Below are 23,171 nucleotides of genomic sequence, written 5' to 3'. Positions count from 1 at the left end.
ATCCTTTTTGCCAATAGAAACCATGGCTTTCCACAGCTGAAGTGTATAAAAGAGCATAAAGAATATATGAAAGCAGTGACACTATGGAATTATGGAGGTTCTAAACAGTCATAGAGAGCAAAACATTTGAAGGAGCCAAGTCATTTGAGAACTTAGCAGCTAATTAATTTTGACTCCTGCGCTGCATTTAAGTTCCCACACTCACTGTGTTTCTAAGGCTAAATCCTGTAGGCCTTTATCAGCTCACATTTAAGGGTTAATTTACAGAGCCTCTGTCCAGCAGAACATGGTTCACGATCTTTGCACAACTGCATAAAACATTGTAAATGCTTTTCAGAAAAAAAAAAGGTTGGAGTAAAAAATAAAAGGCAAATCTTGGAGGAAGACCATTTTTTAGCAGTGAGTCTGGATCCTGTGACAGTGAAGTAGCTGAAGTAGAGGGTTATATATATTTACTCTGGCTGACTGAGCCAGTAAGGCAAATGGACAACTTGTGTGTTTATATAGCTTTGTATTTATATATTCTTTCCCAAATTCATGTCTCTTACTGGCTGTAAAAAAAAGTAGATGTAGATAAAAATGGTTAAACTCCTTTGTCCAAATTCTGCTGTTATCTATATTCATTAATTTTCTATGACCTATGCAGAACCCATAACATAGAACCCACAACACACCAACAATACCCTGACCTAGCCTTTGAAATGTGGCCTCTACAAGATGCCCCTCATGAGGCCACTCTTGTTTCTTGGAAGTTGACCTTCTTTCAGAAGAGACTAACAAATACTTTCCAAATTAGGGCTATTCAACCACTCCTGCCCAGAGACACAGAACATAATTACCAACATGATTTATCTGGACAATTTTCAACTCCTGAACATACTGTAGTGACATTTGCTGATGGTATTCTTAGCATGCATGGGAGGGACAGGGCTTTTTGTTCACATGTATCTCTAAGGTTATGTGTGTAGGATACCGACTTTCCAGCTCCCTGTAATAATGTTAACTATGTGTTGGCATGTTAGAAGTTGTCCTGGGTCCTTCAGCACAGCTCTGTAACTTGAAATGCAGAGGAAGGAAACCTACTGGATTAAGACAGAGGAAGACAAAATTTTCTTCAGATTTCCAAATGTGGAAAAGAGATCTCAGCTACCTCCCAGTGCATAAACAGTTCTGCCTTTCATGACTGCATCATGATGAGCATCTCACAATGCACACAATTCTGCCCTGCATGCAAACACATCAAAATGGCTCCACATCTGATTTTGTGTTTGTTTCTCAGTTTGAGATTAAACTGCTTGCATAAATAATCTTGCAAAACTTTTGGGGTTTTATTTCTTGTATTTATTAGCACATACTGACACACGATAATTATATCACTGTAATGACACCAATTGAAAATTCTGATTAAATAACTTACACAGATCCAACTTCATTTCTGAAGGAAGTGTGCTTGATATCAGTGTTTTCCCAAAGGGCAGAATTATCTGAAGTGCAGGGTGGGGCTGAAAAAGGGAATAACTTGTCAGTCATTAACATTTCAGAAAAAGATTATATGCTTCACACCAAATAAAGGTAAAAAGGACACAAATAGTGTTTAGCCATCTATGCAGCACTGGTTTTGCCATGGGAGTGCTTTGCAATTACAAATGGAAAGGCAGACTGTACATGAGAGAGTCCTCAATTTTTCTTAACATGTGCTCCACACTATGGAAAGCCTGAAGCATTCATATTTTGTATATATGAACTCAGTGAATGCAACCACTATCAGAAAAACATCTTACCAAACACAGAAGATGGAAGATAACAAGAAGAGTCTGGCACCTGCTAATTCTGTTTCTAATTTTAATGTTATTTTAATTGCCATCATGGAGAATGGAATGAAGATTCTGAGGCCCAGTCCTGTTCTCATCACATTTTATGGGAGGTTTGGCGCCAGCTTTCATGGGAACAGGACTGGGTGTCATGCCTTCATATCCCAGTAATGTGAGATGTATTGCCAGTATCTGTATCATCTGCAGTCTGATGGCCACTGTAAATTAACAAATGTGCAGAAGCTAACAGCAGGAAAGGATCTGCAAGATGAATTCAAAGGGAATTACCTATAGAGCAGCAGAAATATGGTTGAGTTGCATTAACTAGGGTGCAAAAAAGCTGATTATTCTGCCTAACATACTGGGAGAAACCTAAGAGAACCACATTCAGTTTTAGGAGACTCTAAGAAAAAGAAATAAACTGAAATGTCACTGAATTAAAAAAAAAATCCCACCAAATATTCCATAACACACCAACAAAAAAAACAAGCCCCAAAACCCAAATACTGAGCTTCCCTAAAACATCTTCCAAGGTTTTTAGGTATTTGAAATCAATGTAATCTGCCATATGAAACTTCAAAGGCTTTGAAAAAAATGCCCTAGGAATACAGTGACTTTTACATGCATGAAAAAAAGCAGAGAGAGATTAACTCACTGCAAGTGACATGGAAGACCCTCAGCCATGCAGTGCAGGTTTCTGCACTGAAAGAGTGGCCAGGCCCTGGAACAGGCTGCCCAAGGAGGTGGTGGAGTCACCATCCCTGGAAGCACTCAAGAAACAACCAGACATGGCACACAGTGCTATGGTTTAGCTGACAAAGTGGTGCTCAGTCAAAGGTTGGACTGATGACTGTGGAGGTCTTTTCCAACCTAAGTGATTCTGTGATTCCTTGAGTGAAGGTTCCTTAAAGACTTGAGGGGGAAAGAGGTGTCATTGTAGACAATGAGACTCTCTTTTCAAGAAAACATTGACAAACGAGTGAAAAACAAAGAGCCAGAGGAAAGAGGGGAAACACTGTGTATCTGTTCCCAGAATACAGAAGCCAGATGTCAGCAGGCAACTGAATGATGGGGCTTACACTGGAGAGACAAGCACTCATTCCTGGACCTTCTTCCAAAACATGAGAATGAAAAATGGGTAAATAAAGACAGCGCAGATGAACAGGAAGTATGCCATGGCCAACAAGGCCTGGACAATGCAAAGCCAGGAGGGATAGCTGCTCACACAAGATGTTGTGCATACTGGACTGACAGCACGGGCAAAGCTGACCTCACCTCTATGCTCTGAACTGAAGTGGTCACAGAGAAGTCTGGACTCATGCTGATCATTAATATAAATTCAGACCTACACCTTGAAGCAATTACTTTGGAGAACAGTAATTCTCTGCTTGAACAAGTGCGTGCCTGCTCCCAGACTGACATCAGATAGAATGCGGAGCAGAACAGCAGAGAAAAGAGGACGAGATTTAGGTATATCTCATGTTTCTGCTGAATGGAGACAGTGAAACACAGAAAGATAAATTAAAGAGATCTGGGGAGATTGGGGAATGAAGTAAGGGCCAGAAAGAGGAGAGTCAGCAAGAAACCTGAACCACCATCAGAACATCTTAAGTGAAAACAACAGGCTAAAGAGAAGGAGCAATCAGGGAAGATACCCTTACAGTGAACACAGAAATCTCAAAGCAAGTGAATAGATCTGGGGCAGGGAACGGATTAAAAAGAGCCAAGAGCCTAAAGGATGCCAGATAACATGCAACAAGAGGAGGGAGGGGCTTCTGGATGGTACCTTAAAGGAAGAAAAAAATGGGTACAGGCAAGTAGTGGAAATGAAGGAACGAAAGGGAGCACTGGACAAGTGCTAACGCCTATCTAGGATTCCTGGGCAGAAGAGGATACAAAAAAATCCTGCTATAGGAAGGGCAATCTGTCATGCATGAAACAAGTGAAATGCAAAGTCTTCAGGGGAACTCAAGAGCAGCTTCAGAGGAACCAAAGCAGGGACGGCTGCTGTGAGACACAGTGAGAACTCCAGGAGGAAAAGTGGAGGTAGTCCCAGGGCTAAAGACAGGAAAAATCAGAGGAGAATGGAAAGGGGAATTAGAGGGTGAGTTACAGGAGCTCCTTGGGTAGGGGATAAGTAGGGGAACAGAAAAGGGAAGGTAACAGAGCATGTGGCTAGAGTAGAACAGAGAGCAGGTCCCAGGAGAAGTGCAGGTTGGCATAGGACAAGGGGCTGAGGTAGACAGCACGGATTAGGAGCCATGAGCCGTTCTGGCAGCTGGCAGCAGGAGCTTGCTTATTCAGCAAGTCAGGCGGCAATTAATTAAATCAAGTCAGGCAGCAATCAGTCAGTTAAATCGGGTAACAATGACTCAATTAAGTTGAACTGGGGAACAATGAATTTATTACATCAAACCAGGGAACAATGAACCAATTAAATCAGCTGGAAGCCTCCACAGGTCCATCCAGAGCCTGGGCTAGGTGCCACCGGGGTGGGGGACTTGCTGCAGCTGCCTGCTCCAGGAGGAACATCACCACAGCAACTGAGCATTGCTGCTGACAGCCTTGCTTGTCCCCCTCTGCCCAGAGCACAGAAGGACATGGCAGTCTACAGCCGGTCTGATGAAATGCTTGCAATAAACCAAAGGGGTGGGGAGATGAAAACTGTCAGCTTCCAAATTAGCAATAGTGTTGCAGAAATTACTGGGCTGCCTCAGGATGAAGAAAGCTCTGCCTTTCAAATCAGGCTGATGCTGGATATCCGGAGCTGTCAGCTTAAGAAATGGAGAGGCTTTGATGGGTGCCTGACAATGGGTGAGTCTATCCTAACTGGCACACAGGAGAGGTACATTTTCCAAGGGCACCCTGCAAGAACATGGCTATGTACTAAAACAGCTGCCCATGCCCATTTTGACATTAAAAAGTGGAAATTATATGGATTGGTGTGAGTCGGGCTGGTCATGTACTGGCCAAATGTTAAGAACCATTTTCATCCCCTTTTTTTGGTTCCCTACATAATTTGGGATTAAGGGGTTTTTGGGGTTTGGTTTTTTTTGTTCTCTCCTGTTCTTTCTTCTATCTCCACAAGTAGGGGACATCATTAAGATAGCCAAGTTACCTTAGCAGGAAAGTAGCTGGTGTGTTTCTTTTGGGACTTTTCATGCATATCAGCAAACTGAAAATAAAAAAGGGAAGGTCTCATTGATAAGGACAACCTGAGGTCAAAAAGATGAGGGAGACAGCCATCTGCCCATTATTTAAGAGAAGTGCAATCATAATAATTCTCTCAGGTACCTGTAAGGCCTTTGCAGGTAGAAAAAAACCTACTACTTTTCCAGGCAGCACAAATGCTTGACGCGCTGCAATAGTTAATGAACAGGGATATTGCATGGGCAGCCTTTATCATATCACACATTGTCATTAAAGTAATTATATTGAAAAGGAAATGACTCTTCAGGTGTTTTTCCTGGCTAGATGAGGTTCTGGGATTTGCCCAGAGTGTGTAAATCAGGGCTAACACAATCCCTGTAGAATGCTGACCAGCAAATTAACCTGAAAATAAAAGGTGAAGAAGAACAAGACAAGAAGTCTTGGTCCAAGACTTAGTATATTTTATCATTATATGCATCCCTGTTGTCTCCTAATAAATGTGGCACAGGACAGCATGAACTTAGAAACACAGTGGAACAATAGTTTCACACTGAAGGACTGGACATAATTTTCTTTTCCCTACTCTGAACTGCTAAATAGTCAGAAGGCAAAAAGAGTCTAATTAGAGATGTGAAGGTTTGGAAAGGAAACAGAAATTTTCAAGAAGAAAAACCTCCTGCTTCCAGTCTGCACGACAGTGTTTGAGCAGCCGTCTGCCATGGAAAAATGGAAAAGAAACTTCCTGGGGGTTTGGGTTTTTTCCTCCTCTTTTATCCCTTCTGAATAATATCAAGACTGAGCAGTTGGACTTGTTCTTATACAAATCTTCAGTCTAATGAAGTACATAAAAATCAGGTTAAAATTTCAGTCCACAGTTCTAGTAGTTTCAGAATCTAGTTTATTAGTGCTCAGAAGAAAAACTTGACTCATGCCAGTATTTCAAAAAGCAAAATTTAAATGCTCTACAGGACAGTCAGCGATTGTGATTATGACCTTGACTGTGATGATGACTTTCTAGACAATAACATGCACTATCAAAGAGGCTCACCTTATCCTAAATTTGGGCTTCATATCTAAAGCTACTTTTGGTTAATAGGATCTTGTGACAAATCTATTTTCAAAAAAATTTATTTTCAAACTGCATTATCTTGTGAGACATCTAGTGACACAAAATTTCTGAACTTCATTTTCCTCTTTATTTGTCAGTAATGGATGGGGTTTATGTTTATCCATTCCCTTCTTATCACTTTTTATCTTAAAATCATGTCAATAAAGAAAATCTGTATTATAGTGCACTGCAGGAGAAGGGGCTGTCATAATTCAAATTAATCAATTCAGATGTATTTATTTCACAGTTTTATCAAACAGGAATTTTTATATGCTAGCTAAATAATTCACTATATTTTTATATGCTAGCTAAATAAAAGATTCCTCATATGTAAAGGAATAAGTACAATTTAACTTTGTTTACTAAGTGGCATATATTACTAAATATATGCCCTTTTACCATCATAAATAAAGATGAAACACTGTGATTCAGACTAGGACTTCCAGTCCTTAAATTTCCAGCACTTACACATGTCCCATTCCTTTTTCTTCTAGTGTCCCTTCAGTCATCATTTACAATCAAAGGGAGTGCTGGTGCTACTGGGTAAGAGAAATATCATTCAACAAATGAGAGATGAAAGAATTACCCAGTAGAGGAGAACCTGGTCTATTTCTGCGTGTCGCTCATTCACCTGGTGCTCCCCACTGTCTAGGGAATAGATAGTTTGATACTATCTCATTTTGGAAATGCAGAATATCATTTAAGACTTTTCTTTGATGTCAAAACTGGGTGCTTCTGCCTTGGGAGCAACACCAGGTGTTGGCCTCCAACTGTGACACTCCTGAAGGCAGTGCAGTGAAGAGCTGAGATAAGGCTCCACACTCTGCCCATGACTTATGTCCTTTAGGCTTATCTGCCTTTAGGCAACTGTGAGACCCATGGGGCCTTGTTTCCACTAGCTTTCCATGGAAAAGACCTTCAAGATCATCAAGTTCAACCTTTGATCAACACCGTGTCAACTGAACCATATTACTAAGTGCCCTGTTCCAGTCACTTCTTGAACACTTCCAGGGGTGGTGACTACACCACCACCCTGGGCAGCCTCTTCAATGTCTGACCACCTTTGCAGTGAATAAATTCTTCCTGATGCCCAACCTCACTATCTCCTGGTGCAGCTTGAGGCTGTGTCCTCTTCTCCTGTCATTGGTGTCTGGGAGAAGATGCCCCACGTCACAACAACCTCCCTCCAGGCAGTTGTACAGAGCAAAATGCTCTCCTGGGAGCCTCCTGTTCTCCAGGCTAAACATCCCCATCTCCCTCAAGCTACTCCTCATAAGACTTACATTTCTGATTTCTATTTTCACAATATTTCTCTTACTGGTGAAAAAAAAAATCACCAAACCTCTTTTTGGTGGCAAACATAGCCTAGCAAGGACAGCACAAAACTTAAAATCCTCTGCTCCAGCAGACACAACCAATGTTTAAAGTATTTCACACCTTAAAAGGACACATTTCACTTTTTCAAGGTCACTGAATCAAGCTGGAAGGTGACTGGAGAGAGAACAACACATGAGTTCCAGATGTCTCTTCTAAAGCTTTTCTTCCATTAGGAGATGGGCTTTCCCTTTTGCAAAGTGCAGACGCATGACTGGGCCCAGAGGCACCTCCCTTCCTCACACACGCCACACTCATGGACCTTGAACGTCATCTGAACACATTGAACTCCCACAGAAGTCAGCGAGCACAGGCAAACTCAGCCCTCAGATATTTATTGCATGTCTAGCTCAGCATCACATCATACACCTTGGGCCTGGTCCTACAGCTGCTGCAGTGACCCAGTTTCCCTGGGTTCCCCCTGGATAGGGTATAACAAATGAATGGTCCCAGAGCCGATCCAGCTTTGCCCAGTAGGTTGGATTACAAGCCTCCTCAGATCTCTTCCAACCCGAATTTTCCTATGGTCCTAATGTACAGGTTCTATGGATCTAACTGCAAGGGTAAGAAAGGGTGGGAGGAAAGATGAGCAGCACAGAGACACAGGCTAATGTTTAAAGCACACCTGATGACGATTTCTTATCTTTCAAGCATTAGATTGTTTGTGATAGAAATTCCTACCTCTTCTTCCTGAATGTGAACTCAAAATTTAGTAACTGATTTTTGCTAAAGATTTCCCCAGGGATAACTTGTATTCTAGAAGGTGGACAGACAAGGCAGTAGAACTTTGTTGGAAATAATTTATCAAAGGGTCCTTATACTCCAAACAGGCACAAACACAAGAGTTTTTCACCTGAAGTCTAAGCAAATGTCCTGTTTGTCCAGTTGTGGTGTACATTTTCTTTGGAAATTTAGTTAAGAGGTTTACAAACGATTTACTTAATTTGATGTGCCTGTCTGCAAGACAGGGTACACAGTTTTGGGCAGGGATTTTTGAACCTGAAGTGAATTGTTTCCTCAGCAACTGTATTCCTTGGAAACAGAAAACTGTCCAAAATAGGTCTTTGCACTGGCAAACACGCACATCTCCGTGAAAGCCTGCGAGTCTGCAGAGCACTGCTCTAGCATTTCAATCGCACTTGGAAAACAAACCTCAAAAAGCCAGAAACTACTGCCTCTTCCCTCTGTGTTTGGCCAGTAGCTCTTTTAATGATTTCCAGGAGAAAAGACCCGGCTTTTTTCTGTCCCAAGGCCCTTCTGACTACCTGGATTCCTCAAGATGGAAACACGACCCTGTTATCTTAAACAGATACGCGTTTCCCCTGAAAACCCCCCATGCATCTACTGTTACCTTGATCTCCCTTCCCCTCGGGGTCTCCCCGTGCCACCCCAGACCAGCCCTTCCGCGACAGGAAGCGGCCCTGGGGCGGACACAAGCCCTTCCCACCCTTTATTTTGGCTCTTAGCCCCTCACCTTGGAAGCCCTGCTAGGCGCAGCCCCCTCAGCGGGGCAGAGCGGCGGGGATGGGCCCCGGGCCCCGCCCCGGCTTCCCACCGCCGCCTCCGCGGCCGGCCGGCCGGAGGAGCGGGGCGCGGGCGGGGCGGGCGAGGGGCGGGCTAACAGCGGCGGCAGGTGAGCGGGGAGGGACCTTAAAGCTCCGGGGCGGCGAGGCCGGGGCCGCCCGCTCCGCAGCCACCGGTGGAGCCACGTTGATCGGTGTAACCCGGCCGCGGCGCCGGGAGCTGCCGGCGGGGTGAGCGCCCCTCAGCAGCGGGGCCGCTGACGCAGGTGAGGGGAAGGACGGAAGGGGCGCGGCGGGGCAGCTCCCAGCGGGCAGCTGAGGCCGCACTTGTTGCGGGGCCGGGGCCGGGGCCGCGGCGGCGCCGCTGGGAGCTCCGGTGGCGCTGCCCGCCGGGGAGGGAGCGGGGCCGGGCGCGGAGCCGCCGTGTGCGCTGCCCACCCTGCCCCGGCAGGATTTCCCCTGCTCGGCATGGGCGCTCTCCGCTTCCCGTCCCCAGCCTGAGCGTGATGGGGTGTGCTCGAAGCCCGCGAGCAGTTTTGGTGGGGCATGCTCCTGTCTCTGATGGTTACGCGTTTAACTTAAGGCGAAATCTTTATTCACTTCCCAGCAGCTCTGTGTGAGCGCGTTATGTGAAGTGCGTCCGACCGGCTGCGACACCAAGCAAAATCAAGGTTCCTGCAATTACAGGTAATTTGCGACACGCCTACAGATGTTAAGAGAGCTGCGGGAAGGTAAACAGCTTGCATCAGTAAAACTGACAGGTCCTGTGAGTGTCTGATCGCACGCTGGAAACATTCCTTAGAATTACAGGGGGAGTAGGAAATGAGGTATGAGTCAGAAATAAATGTATTTCTGAGTATCGGGGCTGGATAAGATCGCACAAAGAATGAGTACTTACAGCTTTAAATAAAACCCGAAGGACGGGCTGGAGTAAGGGCAGGAGTGCTTGCTTAGTGCCTGGCACTAGCTGGGAGCTGGGCATGTTTTGGGAATGACTGGCTTTTCTGTCATCGGGCTTTCCTAGATTGGGTGTTACTTTCACAGTCTCTCACGTTGAAGAATCTCTCCCCTGTCCTCAACAGAAGAAATTATTTCCTTGTGTTGTATCCCATTAGTTTTCACCATGTAGCCATGTAGTAGTTTTCACCATGAAAATACTCTTAAGATAACAGACAGAGGGTTGCAGGAAGGAAGTGGCCTTTTGTTTTAAGAATGCTCTTTTAAATCCAGGTTTTGTAACTTTCATGATCAATGGCTGCATCCTGTATGAAATACTGAGGGTTTGGGTCCAGATTTGGTTTGGGATCACCACCAGTGTATGTGTGTACATTGAATCAAAAGCAGAATGAAATATATTTTCATCCTTAATTTTTTTAAAGGAGTTATGTAATTTTTAACGTTTCTTGGCCTCCACTGCTTAGCCTGGAAACGCTGCTTGCCAGATGCATCCTTTGAGGAGCCCCAGAGAAAAGACAGTAGGCAGGAGGATGTGTGTGTGATTGGGTTTGACCTGCCTTAAAGAGCAAGGCAATGGTGAGACAAGCCTCAGCATGGAAGAAGGTGGTATCTCCGTGTCATCTAGGCATTGTAATGTAAGTTTCCAGGCAGGCTTTTCAGCTCATTTCCAGAGCCATGAGGTTACATCCGTACTGCATGTGTTGGTGTTTGTAGGAGACTTCAGACAATTCCCAGAACTGTCAGTCTCCTAATTGTAGGATAATGTATGTGTATGTAGGATTACATATCTCAGAACTTAAAAAATGGGACTGTGAAACCCCATGAATTAGCATACTTCTCTGGAGAAATTGATTCTGTCCTGACAGGACCAGTTCTCTCAATGTGCTGAAGCTAGGCCTCTGATAGTGTTGCTGTTTTGCATCTCTTGGTGTGCAATCCAGGTAGATTATTTGGGCAGCCTCATTTATTTTGTGCAAAAAAAGTAATTGTACATTGAAAAATGTCTAGCAGGCTATCTTAGTAGCTGGAAAAATAACAGCACTTTGAGTTATATGTGCAAGTTTGTCACGGTCACTGCATAACCTCCATGGGTACTTGGGAGCAAAGAAGATGCTCTTACAAGTTGATTATTGTGAACACTTCCAGGTAAATCAGTGGTCCCACACACTGTGTGAAATAGGAGCATGGGTTGAAGCTGGTTTTTTTTCTTTTGATGTTTTCCCTTGTTCTCTTCCTTGCTGATTTTAATTGTCACTTAATGATGACTGATGAGATATCTGGAAGGAAAACTGTGACTCTTACGTGGCTAAATACCAGTTTGTGTAAGGAAAAGCTCGAAGTGATGATATATGGGGTGAGGTAACATGCTGTCAAAACAGCAGGAATGTAGAAAAAGAGAAGCACATCCTCTGTTAGTTGATAAAAGAATGTTGAAACTAATTCTATTCCTTATCGTACACCTGCATTTCTTCCTGTGATAGTGTTTTAAAAAGGAAAGAGTTACTTTGGACTTTACTCTTGATGAATGAAATAACAAAATACATGCTCAAGGAAAGCTACAGTGCACTGTAAACCGTTAGTGTTTATAAGTTTGTGTGTGAAAGAAGACAGAGGCTTGTTAATTTTAGAGGAAAGGAAAGACTTGTAGAGGGAATGTGGACATCTGGCTAGGTGTAGGGGGATGGAAATAGGAATTAGGTAACAGGCTGAAAAGAAAAAGTAACATTGAAAAGTTATTTTGATGACCAGAAGTGGGGTGCAGTATCTCTAAAACTTTCTTTAAGATATATAGGAAATAGGACACTTGTGTCAGTGGAGACCTAGTCCTCCGGAATTCAGCTTTCTTCCAAAGCAAGAAGCTTTAAGCACACTTTGAAGGAAAGGTTTACAGGGGGAAATGGCTGATAGGCTAAACTCCAGTAGGACTTGTGCTGTCTTGTTATGCCTTCAAGTGTGACCTCTGATTTTCTGGTTTGCACAAGTGGAATGAATTTTTTGCAGAGATGTTCTGGAGGATAGCAATCTCCAGTTCCACTTGCAGGCTGGTGAAACAGATATGAATGTTTCCAAGCATCCTTGAAAAATGACTTAAAACTTATGTGAGGACATGAATATGGGACAGTCATAAGGGTGTCATTGTGGGCAGAAACTGAACCCTTAAATGCTCTTGATATTTAAGTAGCATAATTTTTAATAACATTTAACTGCATACAAATTGGGTCCTAATCTCTTGGTTTTCTCTGGATTTCTTGCTGGGTTTAATTAGAGCAAAGAATGCCTCCTGTTTTCCTAAACTTGAGTAGAAGGAAAGAACAATGCTTGCAGTGTTCAGACCTGCAACTGTCAGAGTTTCCTGTTCCTGGTTAGTCTTTGCCTGTTCTTGTGTCAAATCAGATATACTGTAATCCCTCTATTGAGGCTCTTCTCCTCTCCAGTTTCCACTCTGATCTGGAGATAGGTGTTCAGAACAAAGTTTAAGAGCTACTAGAGAGAATTGCACAGGCTTTTGTGATTGTTAGGCTGCTCCTTTGATCCCTTTCAGCTTTTTAGGAAAGCATTGTTGGTATTCTAGTCTTCCAGCTGCATACTCCTTGAAGTTTTTAATATACTGCTGTAAAATTAAAATAGCTGGAAGGCTACCTATTAAAGGATTTTAGTTTCCAAGATCTAAATTCAAAGCTTTGTCTTCTTGCATTTTGAACTCTGTATTAAAGCTATAGCAATGTAGGGAGCTCCATTCTTTTTTAGGTGTCAGAAATATCCTGGATGATTGAATTCAAGCTTGGTGCTTCCAGCTTTGAACAGTTACTTATCTTTGAGCCTGTGAAGCTTGTAATTGCAGTGGAGCATTTCAGGAGGACAGCCCTGTGAGATGGTGAGATTTTTGTTATCTCTAGTTTAATGTCTGGGAAACTGAGGCATGGGGCAGACTGAAATTAGGGAGGAAGTCTGAGCAAGTTAGCAAGTGATTGCTGTAGCCTGTGTACCCACCTTTCTTGGTGAAATGAAAGGATGCTGTCTTTTGGAAGATGCTAATCTGTATTTATTAAAAGCTTTCTTGCTTCAGCCTTGACAGTGCTGCTGTTCTGGTAGTACAGCACCAAAACTAGCTCAGCAATAGGAATAACAAAATCTACACACTGGCAATAAAGTGCTTGCTGTAAACTAGATGCCAGGATGGCAGGGTGGAGGCATGCTGGTGCAAAACTGCTGAAACCCAGACTAGTGTGTGCTTCAAATCTGAGTAATGGCACAGCATTGTGCAGCTCTAGGACACCTTGGTGCTGGTTATCACCTCCCCCTGTGAGCTCCTGCTCCAGTGTGGCTGTTGAGATCAGCGTCTGAATGGAAAGTTGTCTCAGCAGCACGTTTCAATGCATGTTGGACCTCAACATGCAGCAGTACTTCTTGTGCAAAGTTGGATCATAAAATAAATTTTGGTAATGATTTTACATCTGTTAGTTTAGATGTTCTGAAGCTTTTCTGTGGCAACAGTTCTGCATTAAACTGCTTCTCTTGGGAATGTGAGTTCGCCTTTGTCCCCAGCTGGGGGGTAAGCAGGGATACTTGAGACCAGTTCTTTTTGGCTTAAAGATTATCTTGGTTAACACATTCCTACCTGGGATAAAGTAACTTTTCTTGGCAGTCTGCTGATCTTTTTTTTATCAGTATCTGGAGGCCGTGCTGAAAGTGGTGGAAAGTCACCCCAAACTGGTAACTTCTGGTACACTGTACACTAAAATTTTGATGGAAGTGGAGTCTTTGTGAATACCCTCTAAATTTCTGTGTAATTCCAGTACAGTAAATAAATTGATATCTAAACTGAAGATGAGAAGGGTATAATCATAGTCTGAATTTGTGCATAAATTAGGGGTCTAATTCTTCTTGAATGGGACTCCTAGAAGTTCCTGTAGCATAAGCAGATACTGTAATACTTGCTTGTGACTACTTTTTTTTCTTGCTCGATAATATTCTATAGCACAAGCACCATATATGCATGTGATAGAGAAACATCTTCTGTTGCTTTTACACCTTGACTGTAGTCCAGCTGTGGATTTAGCCACTGAGTAATGAATTTCCAGTATAGCGTCTTTAACAAAGGAAAATGGTGTCTGTTAACAAGCCAGCTGTACTCGTAAACAGGGGAACTCGGTGGTGATTGTCCTCGGTGTTGTGAATTGCAGGGATTTTCACTGGGTGTGTGCACCGTGCTGTGATTGCAGTTTAATGGAGGCTTACAGGAGCTGGCTTTAAAGTAGAAGGCAGTATAGCCATGGCAGCACAGAGCTCAAAATACTGCCCATGAGCTGTAGAACTACAGAAGGCATTAAGCTGTAGTTCTTTTGCTGCTGTTTAGCTTACTGGGGGTGAGGGGAAAAAACCCCACAAATCAAAAACAAAAAAAAAAAAACAAACCCCAAAGGAAACACCTGCTTATGTGATTATGTTGTATGATCATACAGAACTGGTTCCTTTGTAACTTAACTTTTCAGTCAAGCATGGTGATATTTTATGATTGTTTTAACTGTTAACTGTAACAACCATATCCCACTGTGGTCCTCTAATTGTTGAATGAAATAGAAGGTGCTGCTGGTGGTAGAACAGATGTCTATGTGGAGACTTGGAAAAACTTATTTTCATGCCCAGTTGCAATTTTTGTGAAGGAGAATTTAACATTTAATGCACTCCCCTGTTGGAAATTATTCTTAATGCTTTGTTACTCAACCTTGCTAATTTCAGCTGTCTTCTGTTCTTCCCAGTTTCTTCCTTTATAACCAATCCCTATCCTCATTCCTACTTTATATTTTTTCCCCAAAGTTCACCTAAGCTTTCTTGTCTTTAATGTACCAGCAAACTAGGTAAGTCCTTGGCTGTCTACATGCTATTATTTCTCTAAGTATTTGGCAGGATTTGCTCACATAGAAATAGTATCTGCACTGGCCCTATTAAAATAGGACTTAGCAACCCATTAAAGGGATGTCATTTTCCTGTTTTCTTTTTTGGTCTGCAAGACAGTTAATATTTTACTTGCTAGTGAAAAAGAAAGCAAGTATTTGAAAGAAAGATAATCAAACCTATGATCAAGGTTCTAGCTTTTGAGTGAGTAAAGAGTAAATGAGCCATCACATCAGTACAGGTAGCCCTGATGAGGTGTTTAGCTGGCATGATTTGCACTAGTGGCTTCAGTAGTGTGAAGGGCCATACTTGGCTAACTTAAATTCTGCTTGGATCACTGTGTCTGTTTGTTGGAGAGGGGAGGACACTTTGGCAGCTTCTGAATTGCCTTTACTGGATCCTCTTAAGTTGTATTGAGGGGAACTGTTTAAAGCCAGCTAGCAGGAAACACTGTGGCCAAAGTATTTGGATGGCATTCAGGCTGCCTGGATATGGCACTACAGTCTTTCAGGGAGAAGATGGTGAGACTTCACTGGTATCTGGTCAGTGCCTGTAGCACTCTGTAGTAGTCCACAAGTCATATGACTCTCCACCAATGTCAAAACAAGCCTGAGAGGCTGTGAGCAGGAAGGGGCAAAGGTTGGTCACTTGCTCAGCAAGCAGTGGGAAGAGCAGTGGATGGTGGCAGGAGGAGCTGAAGAGACAGCTGGAAGATTTGGTAAGGTGTGTGGGAAGGGTGACGGGAGGAGTGTTTGGGCAGATAGGAAAGACAGAGGCTTTTTTGGAAAAGAGAGGAGATGTAACTGGGAGACTCTGGACAAAAGACTGCCTCTTCAAAGTGTGGTGGCTCTTTTTCTTCTTTCTTGATCCAGATACAGACATGTCTTTGCTAGAATTGAAGCACAGATTTTTGGCTTAACAAGCACAATATACTCTCAGAGAATATGGAGCAAGTCAGATGAAGAGGAGTGCTGCCAATGCCTCTTTCCCACTAACTGCTCATTCTTACCCATGCTTTGCAATTTGCAGCCTGGGGTTTTTGTTGTGGTTTGTTTTTGGGGGGTTTTTGGTTTTGGGGTTTTTTTGTTTGTTTTGGTTGGGTGTTTTTTTTAATGTAGCTGTCCTTTTCAGATGATCTGTGGGTCTGTACTGTTAAGCAGATTGATGAAATGGATTAGGTTTAAAAAAACCAAACCAACCAAAGCATACTAGTCCTGGGAAGAACTTATGGACAAGTTGCCTGCTATATAATGCACCTTCACAAAGTCACAGGAGATGAGCTCTAGTGTGACCTTAGCAGAAAACAGAATAGGGGAGCTTCTTGAGCTAACTACACATTGGGGAACTTGTACTTTGAATCTCCTGCACAGGAGGGAGGAAACAAATCCATGTGAAGTTATAACAAAATGGCAGCACTGCTGGTGTGCAGCAAGATGTGAAGCTAAGAAACAGGACTTATGAGGAGCAGATATATAGGTTTCATTTCACAGCCTTTTCACTCTAAAGATGGTTGACAGACAGGGAGAACAAGATGGAATGACTGAGAAGAAAGTAAGGACTGTGATGGCATTACAGGATAGGTGGATAATGTGTGTAATAACACTGTTTGCCTGGTGCCAGTCTTCTACAGGATTTATTTTCAAATGTTCATAAGTATTTCTAATCATAGTACTTAGTTGTGGTGTCATTTTATAAGTACTGTAATTGCCATATGTGTGTAATAGTAGCGGAGAACACTACAAAGTTGTAACTGTCCCTCTGTTTAACAATACATTAATTGCAAAGGAAAATTCTGAAAGAATTTTCATCAATCAGATGACAGAAAAGGAGGGGAAGCAGTTAAAAATCCAGCTGATATGTTTAGTAAGGATCTCTAGTATTAAGGGTCTTTCCTGTGTCCTCATAGGGTTGTTAACCCTAGAGACTCTCTGTAACTGTATGCTAATGGAAAAAGAAACAGATGTACCTTGCTATCCTACTAGATTATTTTTTCCAAGAAGAAAGATTCTATGTGGTTTCAGTCACATAAAGAGGAAATAGCCCATATAGATTGTGCATCCTGAAGGAGGCTCAGGAAAAGTTCTCTCCAATCTGGAGATCTTCGATCTCCCCCTTGGTTTTCACCTCCTGGAGTATAGCCCCACACAGTCAACCAGCAGGATCTGGTTTATGGAACTAGTGAAGGGAGATTACATTTAAATCCCAGTAATTCAAGGAACAGATGCCATTGTGTTGTGTAACAATTAAGTGTCCTCATTTTCTCTGAGCTGCTGTGTACTTTGATTGATACTCAGTCAATGCATGTGGCCTACTGATTATATGTATCTCACTGTAAACCAGGAAGGTTTTTGACATTACTCAGAAGGGGAGTGTGACGTGGAAGACAACTACAAAATAGTGTCATCATGTTCTTCCTCGTGTGGTGTGATCCAGCTCAGAGTCAGGAAAATCCTATGATTGATATGATGACCTTTTTGCCAGTAGCTGCTCTTTAAAGCAACTTTGAAAAGATGATTTTGCTTATTGGTGCCTTGTGCTGTAAATGCCAAGGAAATATGTGCTCTGAGATAGAAACAAATTAACGAAGCTGTGAAACAAAAACCTTCATGAGCAATTTCAGAATCGAGAGATCTGTAAGCACTCTTGCAGGGTCCTGGCTGATAGGCAAAAGTGCCAGTTTCTTGAATACACAGTAGTTTGCAAACTAATTTTCTGTAAATCCATCTGAAGTGGAGGAGTGTGGGAAGATGGGCTGGAATGCCTCTGAAAGCTCTCTGTGAAAAGCTGTTTGTGGAAGCTGCAAAAACTCAGATAATTGTGGTGTTCCTGAGGAGACCAAAAGATGAAATCCTTAATTCATTACAGTCATGGTACTTTGAAACTCACCTACTGGAAACTATTGAAAAAGTTGAAAAAATCTCTGAGCTACTGCTGGCCTGTCTGAACTCCTCAAATGTTGACTATAGCACACTCCCAGCCTCTGAAATATCTCCCCTAATCTAGGACTAATGAAGTCTGTGTTATGAGAGGAAGAAAACTCCAACCTGACATGCATTCACAAGGGAGGAGTCCTTTTCCACTTACCCTAGGCCCTTTTTGTAGTTAGTGCAAAGAAAAGCAATTTTGGTATGAATCTTAAGCATTGATTTTTAAATGTCCAGCTCGAGATGGGTAATGACCAGGATTTTACCTTCATTGCTTCAAGCTGGTGTGGGGTTTGCTTTGACTAAGAATGCTGTCACACTCTTTAAACTGGTGAATGCAGGTTATCTAGACCTTCTCATGGAAGGTGCAGAGCACCCACAGTAGTTGCTCAAGGCCTGTCTTTATTGCGGGCATGTACTTAAATCATTATTTACACTCTAAAGATAAGGATAAACTAATTTGCTTTGATTTGTATAGGAATTCTGTCTGTCTAACATTACTTTTTTTAACATAACATCTACCTTACTTTTGGCTGATATCTTCTATCATTTTGTTACTGTTTTCAAGCTACTAGAAATTGTATCTTTTCATTTAAGGCTGTGTTTATCATTTTCCCATCTGTCTTTCTTACTTAATGTGGCATTGGCAAATACATCTAGGAGTCGAATGTGGTGCCATGTGTGTAATCCAGTGTGAAATACTACCTGCTGATATGTGATTAGGTTATCATGTATGACTAGTTGTAGGTAAGCCCACTGCGTCAACAAAGTGTTACTACAGCCGGTGAATGTGCTGCAATTATGATATTGCCTTTATTTTAAACCACATGCGTGCTGGTATTTGTTTCCTGTCTTGATTAATCTTAGTTTTATTTATTTGTCTTGTCTTAGGTCAGAGGATTGAAACAAGACAATGGATTGGGGAGCTCTGCATACCATTTTGGGAGGCGTAAATAAGCACTCCACCAGTATCGGGAAGATATGGCTCACAGTCCTCTTCATCTTCCGTATCATGATCCTGGTTGTGGCTGCAGAGAGAGTCTGGGGAGATGAACAAGATGACTTTGTCTGCAACACGCTTCAGCCTGGCTGCAGAAATGTTTGCTATGATCACTTTTTCCCCATCTCTCACATCAGACTCTGGGCCCTGCAGCTGATCTTTGTCTCCACCCCTGCGCTGCTGGTGGCCATGCATGTGGCTTACAGGAGGCATGAGAAGAAAAGGCAGTTCAGAAAAGGAGACCAGAAATGTGAATTCAAGGACATTGAAGAAATTAGGAAACAGAGGTTTCGTATTGAGGGCTCCTTGTGGTGGACATACACTGGCAGCATCTTTTTCAGACTGGTCTTTGAAGCCGTCTTCATGTACGCGTTTTATTTCATGTACGATGGGTTCCGAATGCCTCGCTTAATGAAGTGTAATGCCTGGCCCTGCCCCAACACTGTAGACTGCTTTGTTTCCCGACCTACTGAAAAGACCGTGTTCACTATTTTCATGATTGCTGTGTCCAGCATTTGCATTCTTTTAAATGTGGCTGAATTATGTTACTTACTGGCAAAGTTTTTCCTCAGAAGGTCTAAAAACGCTGGAAATTCAAAACAGCAGCCCAACAATGAGAATAAGGAAGAAACCAAACAAAATGAAATGAATGAGTTAATATCTGATAGCTGCCAGAACACAGTTATAGGGTTTACAAGTAGCTAAGGTGGTGCCAGTGCTGATGTTCACTCTTTTTGGAGTGAATGTTTTATTTAAAGGCTGCAAATGAAATTTGTCGTATGAAACAAAGTTGGGTGAGGTTTTGATGCATAGTGTCAGGTGTCGAGTAGGTACACGTCTGGGAAAAGTCAGGGCAGCCTAAACATGTGGAAATTGCGTGAGGGTTAAATAGGAAGACACACTTTCCTGTGAGTGCCCTTACAAGCTGACTATGACAAGTGGGAAGCCCACTGCTACCTTCATGCCGACACAGCTCCTGAAAACTAAATGCAACAGCAATAAGAACAAAACTCTTTCCAAGCTAGGTATTCTAGTATTACAAGATGTTTTGTAATAGTGGTAGTTTTTACTTGTGAACTGATGATTAAAATATTTTTCTAAAATCTAAGATTCCATGTTACTTAAGGTGTTATAGTACACAACTGACTGTTTTATTTCTTAACCAGGCATATGCAGATGAACCCTGTAATACCATTTTCATAGGGAGGCAACAGCAATAGGCTACATGCACCTTCACAGCTTTGCAAGTGCTGCTTGAGTCTGGGCAGGTAGCTTGAGATGCCTGCATACGCACTGCTGGCTGTAGGGGAATTGTATGAAAGCCCACCAGTGTGTACGATTGAGGTACCTAGATTCTCAGTGCAAACTCCTGCCTGAAAACAGCACAAGAATATAGTTACAGCCTATGTAGACTTGTTTAAACAGCTAGCAGACCTGGTAATTGTACCAATCTCTTAATTGCATACTGTCAGTTTTATAGCAACTTACATAAGTTTATGTAGATGTTTTTTTCTCTAATGTATTAGCTGTTTCTTTATACTGTATCACATCATGGAACTTTTTTTTGGTTTTGATTTGTTTGCTTTTTTGTAGTAGACTGATGGTGCTGTTATGAGACTAGAGTCTGTCTGGTTTCAAGGACGTGGAAAAGTATTCCTGGAAATGAAGTGAGTCTTCTGAATAAAAGGCAAACACTTTAACCTTTCTTAGTGAAGTGAGAGTCTATATGTGAATGCTAGGCAATATTTTAAGTAGGAACTTAAAAAAAAACTTTTTCAAGTAGAGACTCTACATCTAAAGTGCACATAACCCCTAGGCACCTCTGATTCCCATCCAGGGCACTGATGCCCTAATTCTGTTGTCCATACTCTAATGGAGATACACAGGAAACTCTGAGTGCATGGCAGTGTGTGGCTGTGGGAGAGGTGTGCTTGTGAAAGCTGGGGAACCTGAAAGTCAGAGGTGGGTGCAATGCAAAACAGCTGTATTGTCTTGTGTGCTTCCTCTTTTGGGCCACTTCTCACCACCATGGATACACTGACCTCGGTAGAACTAAGTTACTAAGTTTTGGGGATTGGTTTGTTTGTTGTCATTTTACAAATGGATTGGCCTCACTATTTTTCTATAATGGAACTACTCTTTATCCTTAGGAGCAGATATTGCAGAGTCCCCTTTTCCTCATGCTGTTGTATCACACTTCTTATAGTGCTAGCACAGCTCTGTGTACATCCTGAAGGAGGGCCCAGGTGTCCATGCTGTAAGAGGGCTTCAGTGGGTTGGTTGTTTTATTTATGACTAGTAAAACCCTAACAGGGAGCAGGCACAAGCAACAGGAGAGAGAAAATACCTAGAGTCAGCTCTGTCCTTGCATGAGGGTCTGAGCTGAGCCCTGCCATTTATCTGTTCTCTTCCACTGGCAAACTCCTGATCTTTCCTGCCTTCACAGCACATTTTCTTTTTTAATCACTGTTGTGAAAAGAAATTGCTGCTAGCCTTCTGAATGTATCTATCAGCAAGCTGGAGGAAAAGATATACACAACTATAGTATACTAGTGTATATTATTCTCTCTGCAGATTTAGGGAAGCTGATCCCTTAGGCTCAGGAAGGTGGGTGCTCAGCTGTGCCTTGCTGGATCACTCCCCAGGCTGCCCAGGTGCACAAACAGAGTGGTGGTTCCAGGGTGTGAAGATACAACTACTTCTCTTCCAGGACTGTTTCATGGAACAACTTGAGACTTGACTTTCATCTGGGACATCTGTGGATCACATACCATACTGTCAATATGAATGGAGATCAGTTAATAATTATGCTTGACTGTGTCTTACCTGTGTCTTATTTGAAATAGTCCTATGCTGCATGCCAATAAACCTGTGAAGCACCTTGAGGTAGATATGTTTTCCTCAAATGGAGGAGGGGTAGTTTTTCTTGGTCTGTGATAAAATGCAGGCCTACAAAACCCCAAATGGGGATACGACGATAGCTCTCTCTGTGGTTTTTCTTTTCCTGCTCACAAGTTTTCAAACAGTGAGTTCTATTCCAGCAGTTAGTTTTCTCTAGAATGTCAGTTCCATTCCTGTTCATTCTTTTCATCCTGGGTAAGTGGGCAAAGTTTCAATGAAGAAATTGGTTGTCTGCAGTCCTTTGTAGGCCAGCACAAGTCTGTGTGTGGCCATGCTGTAAATGGATTTGGGTTGGCTGGACATTTCCTGTGTGGTAGCAGGACCTGGTAAGGTGCAGTCTGGCAACGCTGCCCTGTTGCTGTGGTGTCCTGGCAGCCAGATGGGTTGGGAACAAATGTGCCAGTCCCTGTCGAATCTGCACCAAGGGCACCTGTAAATCAGAGCCAGAGCTGATCCAAGGCTTCACTAGCACTAAAGCTATTGATCATCTCAGCAGGCAAGACCAGTTGTGACTGATGTGTTTGGCTGAAATATTTCTTCTCGTTCTATGTACAGTCCTCATTATGAACACTCTCCTCTGAAATATCCCTAATTTCTGTTACTGCCAAGGTAAAGTCCCTGACAGTTTCAGTGCTCTCTTTAAATTATTCCTAGTAGATAGCACCATGATGAAGTGACAGCTTTAGTGACTTGTTTCTCCAAGTCACCTTCCCCCTGCCTGCTGTATTTTGTGGCCTCAGTAGAGAAGGCAGCTGTGTTTGGTAGGGTCACAGTTAACGCTGTCTGCAGGGAAAAGCTTAGGTGCTTTTCTTGGTTTCCACTTCCTGTGCCTTTCCCTACTGCCAGAGGCTGGCTGGGGCTGCTCCGAACTGCAAAGCACGCCTGCCCCTAGACATTCTCTGTGCTTGCCCTTGCTGCTGCCCTGCAGCCATCCCTCTGGGAAAGGGTCTCCCCAACCCTCTGACTCTCACCTACTAATGACTGGGTTATACTCTACGGGCACCACCATCCTCCCATGGTAGTTCAGCCAGTTTTCTCTGATGGCAGCTGGCTCAGCTGTCTCTGCCCATCCCTGCTGCTGTTCCCCACCCAGTGATTTCTCCTTTGTTATGCCTGGGGCAGAGATTGCTTAAATTGGTTTTGATGCCAAACAATTAATCAGAGCCTCTGGAAAAAAAAAATCTCTCTTGCAAATTCCCTGCATCCCCTCCCACCTTCTTGTCTTGCTGTCCTTTCAATAGGCAGGAGCTCTGACTGCCTACAAGTGCAGCAGCACTGGCAGCTGGACTGTATTCCTGTTATGCACCGTGGCCCTTGACTCCAGCACCCTGCTCCATCCTTCTCCTTCCCTCTCAGTCCAGCCCCATTGCAACTTTGACTCTGTTTTCCATTGACCTAGGCCCATCCCAGCAACCCTGCAGGCCAAAGATCTAAAAGCAAATGAGATCATCTAGATCAGGTTGTTCAGAGTCCCATCCAACACGGCCCTGAATCTTTCTAGTGATGGGGCATCTACCATCTCTCTGA

The 23,171-nt window shown here is 42.9% G+C and overlaps 2 protein-coding genes across 5 annotated transcripts in view; one reads left to right on the top strand and one right to left on the bottom strand.

Moving 5' to 3' along the window:
• The window catches only part of IFT88 (intraflagellar transport 88), a 126,806-nt gene extending 117,741 nt beyond the window's left edge, over positions 1 to 9,065 (bottom strand). Inside the window, exons 1-2 of the mRNA XM_074535227.1 lie at positions 8,918 to 9,065; positions 1,418 to 1,502 (exon numbers count right to left, since the gene is read on the bottom strand). The gene's annotated coding sequence lies outside the window, so the exon portion shown is untranslated. The remainder of the gene's footprint in view (positions 1 to 1,417; positions 1,503 to 8,917) is intronic.
• A 3-nt stretch (positions 9,066 to 9,068) lies between these two features.
• Positions 9,069 to 20,448, top strand: LOC102062054 (gap junction beta-6 protein). 4 transcript variants are annotated; one of them, XM_074535230.1, is made up of 3 exons: positions 9,069 to 9,232; positions 9,577 to 9,653; positions 18,635 to 20,448. In XM_074535230.1, exon 3 carries the CDS (start codon positions 18,657 to 18,659, stop codon positions 19,446 to 19,448), a length of 792 nt encoding a protein of 263 aa, XP_074391331.1. In that variant the 5' UTR covers positions 9,069 to 9,232; positions 9,577 to 9,653; positions 18,635 to 18,656; the 3' UTR covers positions 19,449 to 20,448. The 4 variants fall into 4 exon arrangements, with proteins under 4 accessions (XP_074391331.1, XP_074391330.1, XP_014119495.1 ...); XM_074535229.1 differs by having other exon boundaries at positions 9,574 to 9,653; XM_014264020.3 differs by lacking the exons at positions 9,069 to 9,232; positions 9,577 to 9,653 and adding an exon at positions 15,318 to 15,537.
• Positions 20,449 to 23,171: the final 2,723 nt, after the last annotated feature.

This window comes from Zonotrichia albicollis, chromosome 2, assembly GCF_047830755.1.
Source record: "Zonotrichia albicollis isolate bZonAlb1 chromosome 2, bZonAlb1.hap1, whole genome shotgun sequence".
NCBI lineage: Eukaryota > Metazoa > Chordata > Aves > Passeriformes > Passerellidae > Zonotrichia > Zonotrichia albicollis.
This window is presented reverse-complemented; position numbering and strand designations above follow the sequence as displayed.

What these genes read in the sequence shown, in the direction of transcription:
- LOC102062054 (XM_074535230.1), top strand. Translation starts at nt 18,657, where the DNA reads ATGGATTGGGGAGCTCTGCATACCATTTTGGGAGGCGTAAATAAGCAC.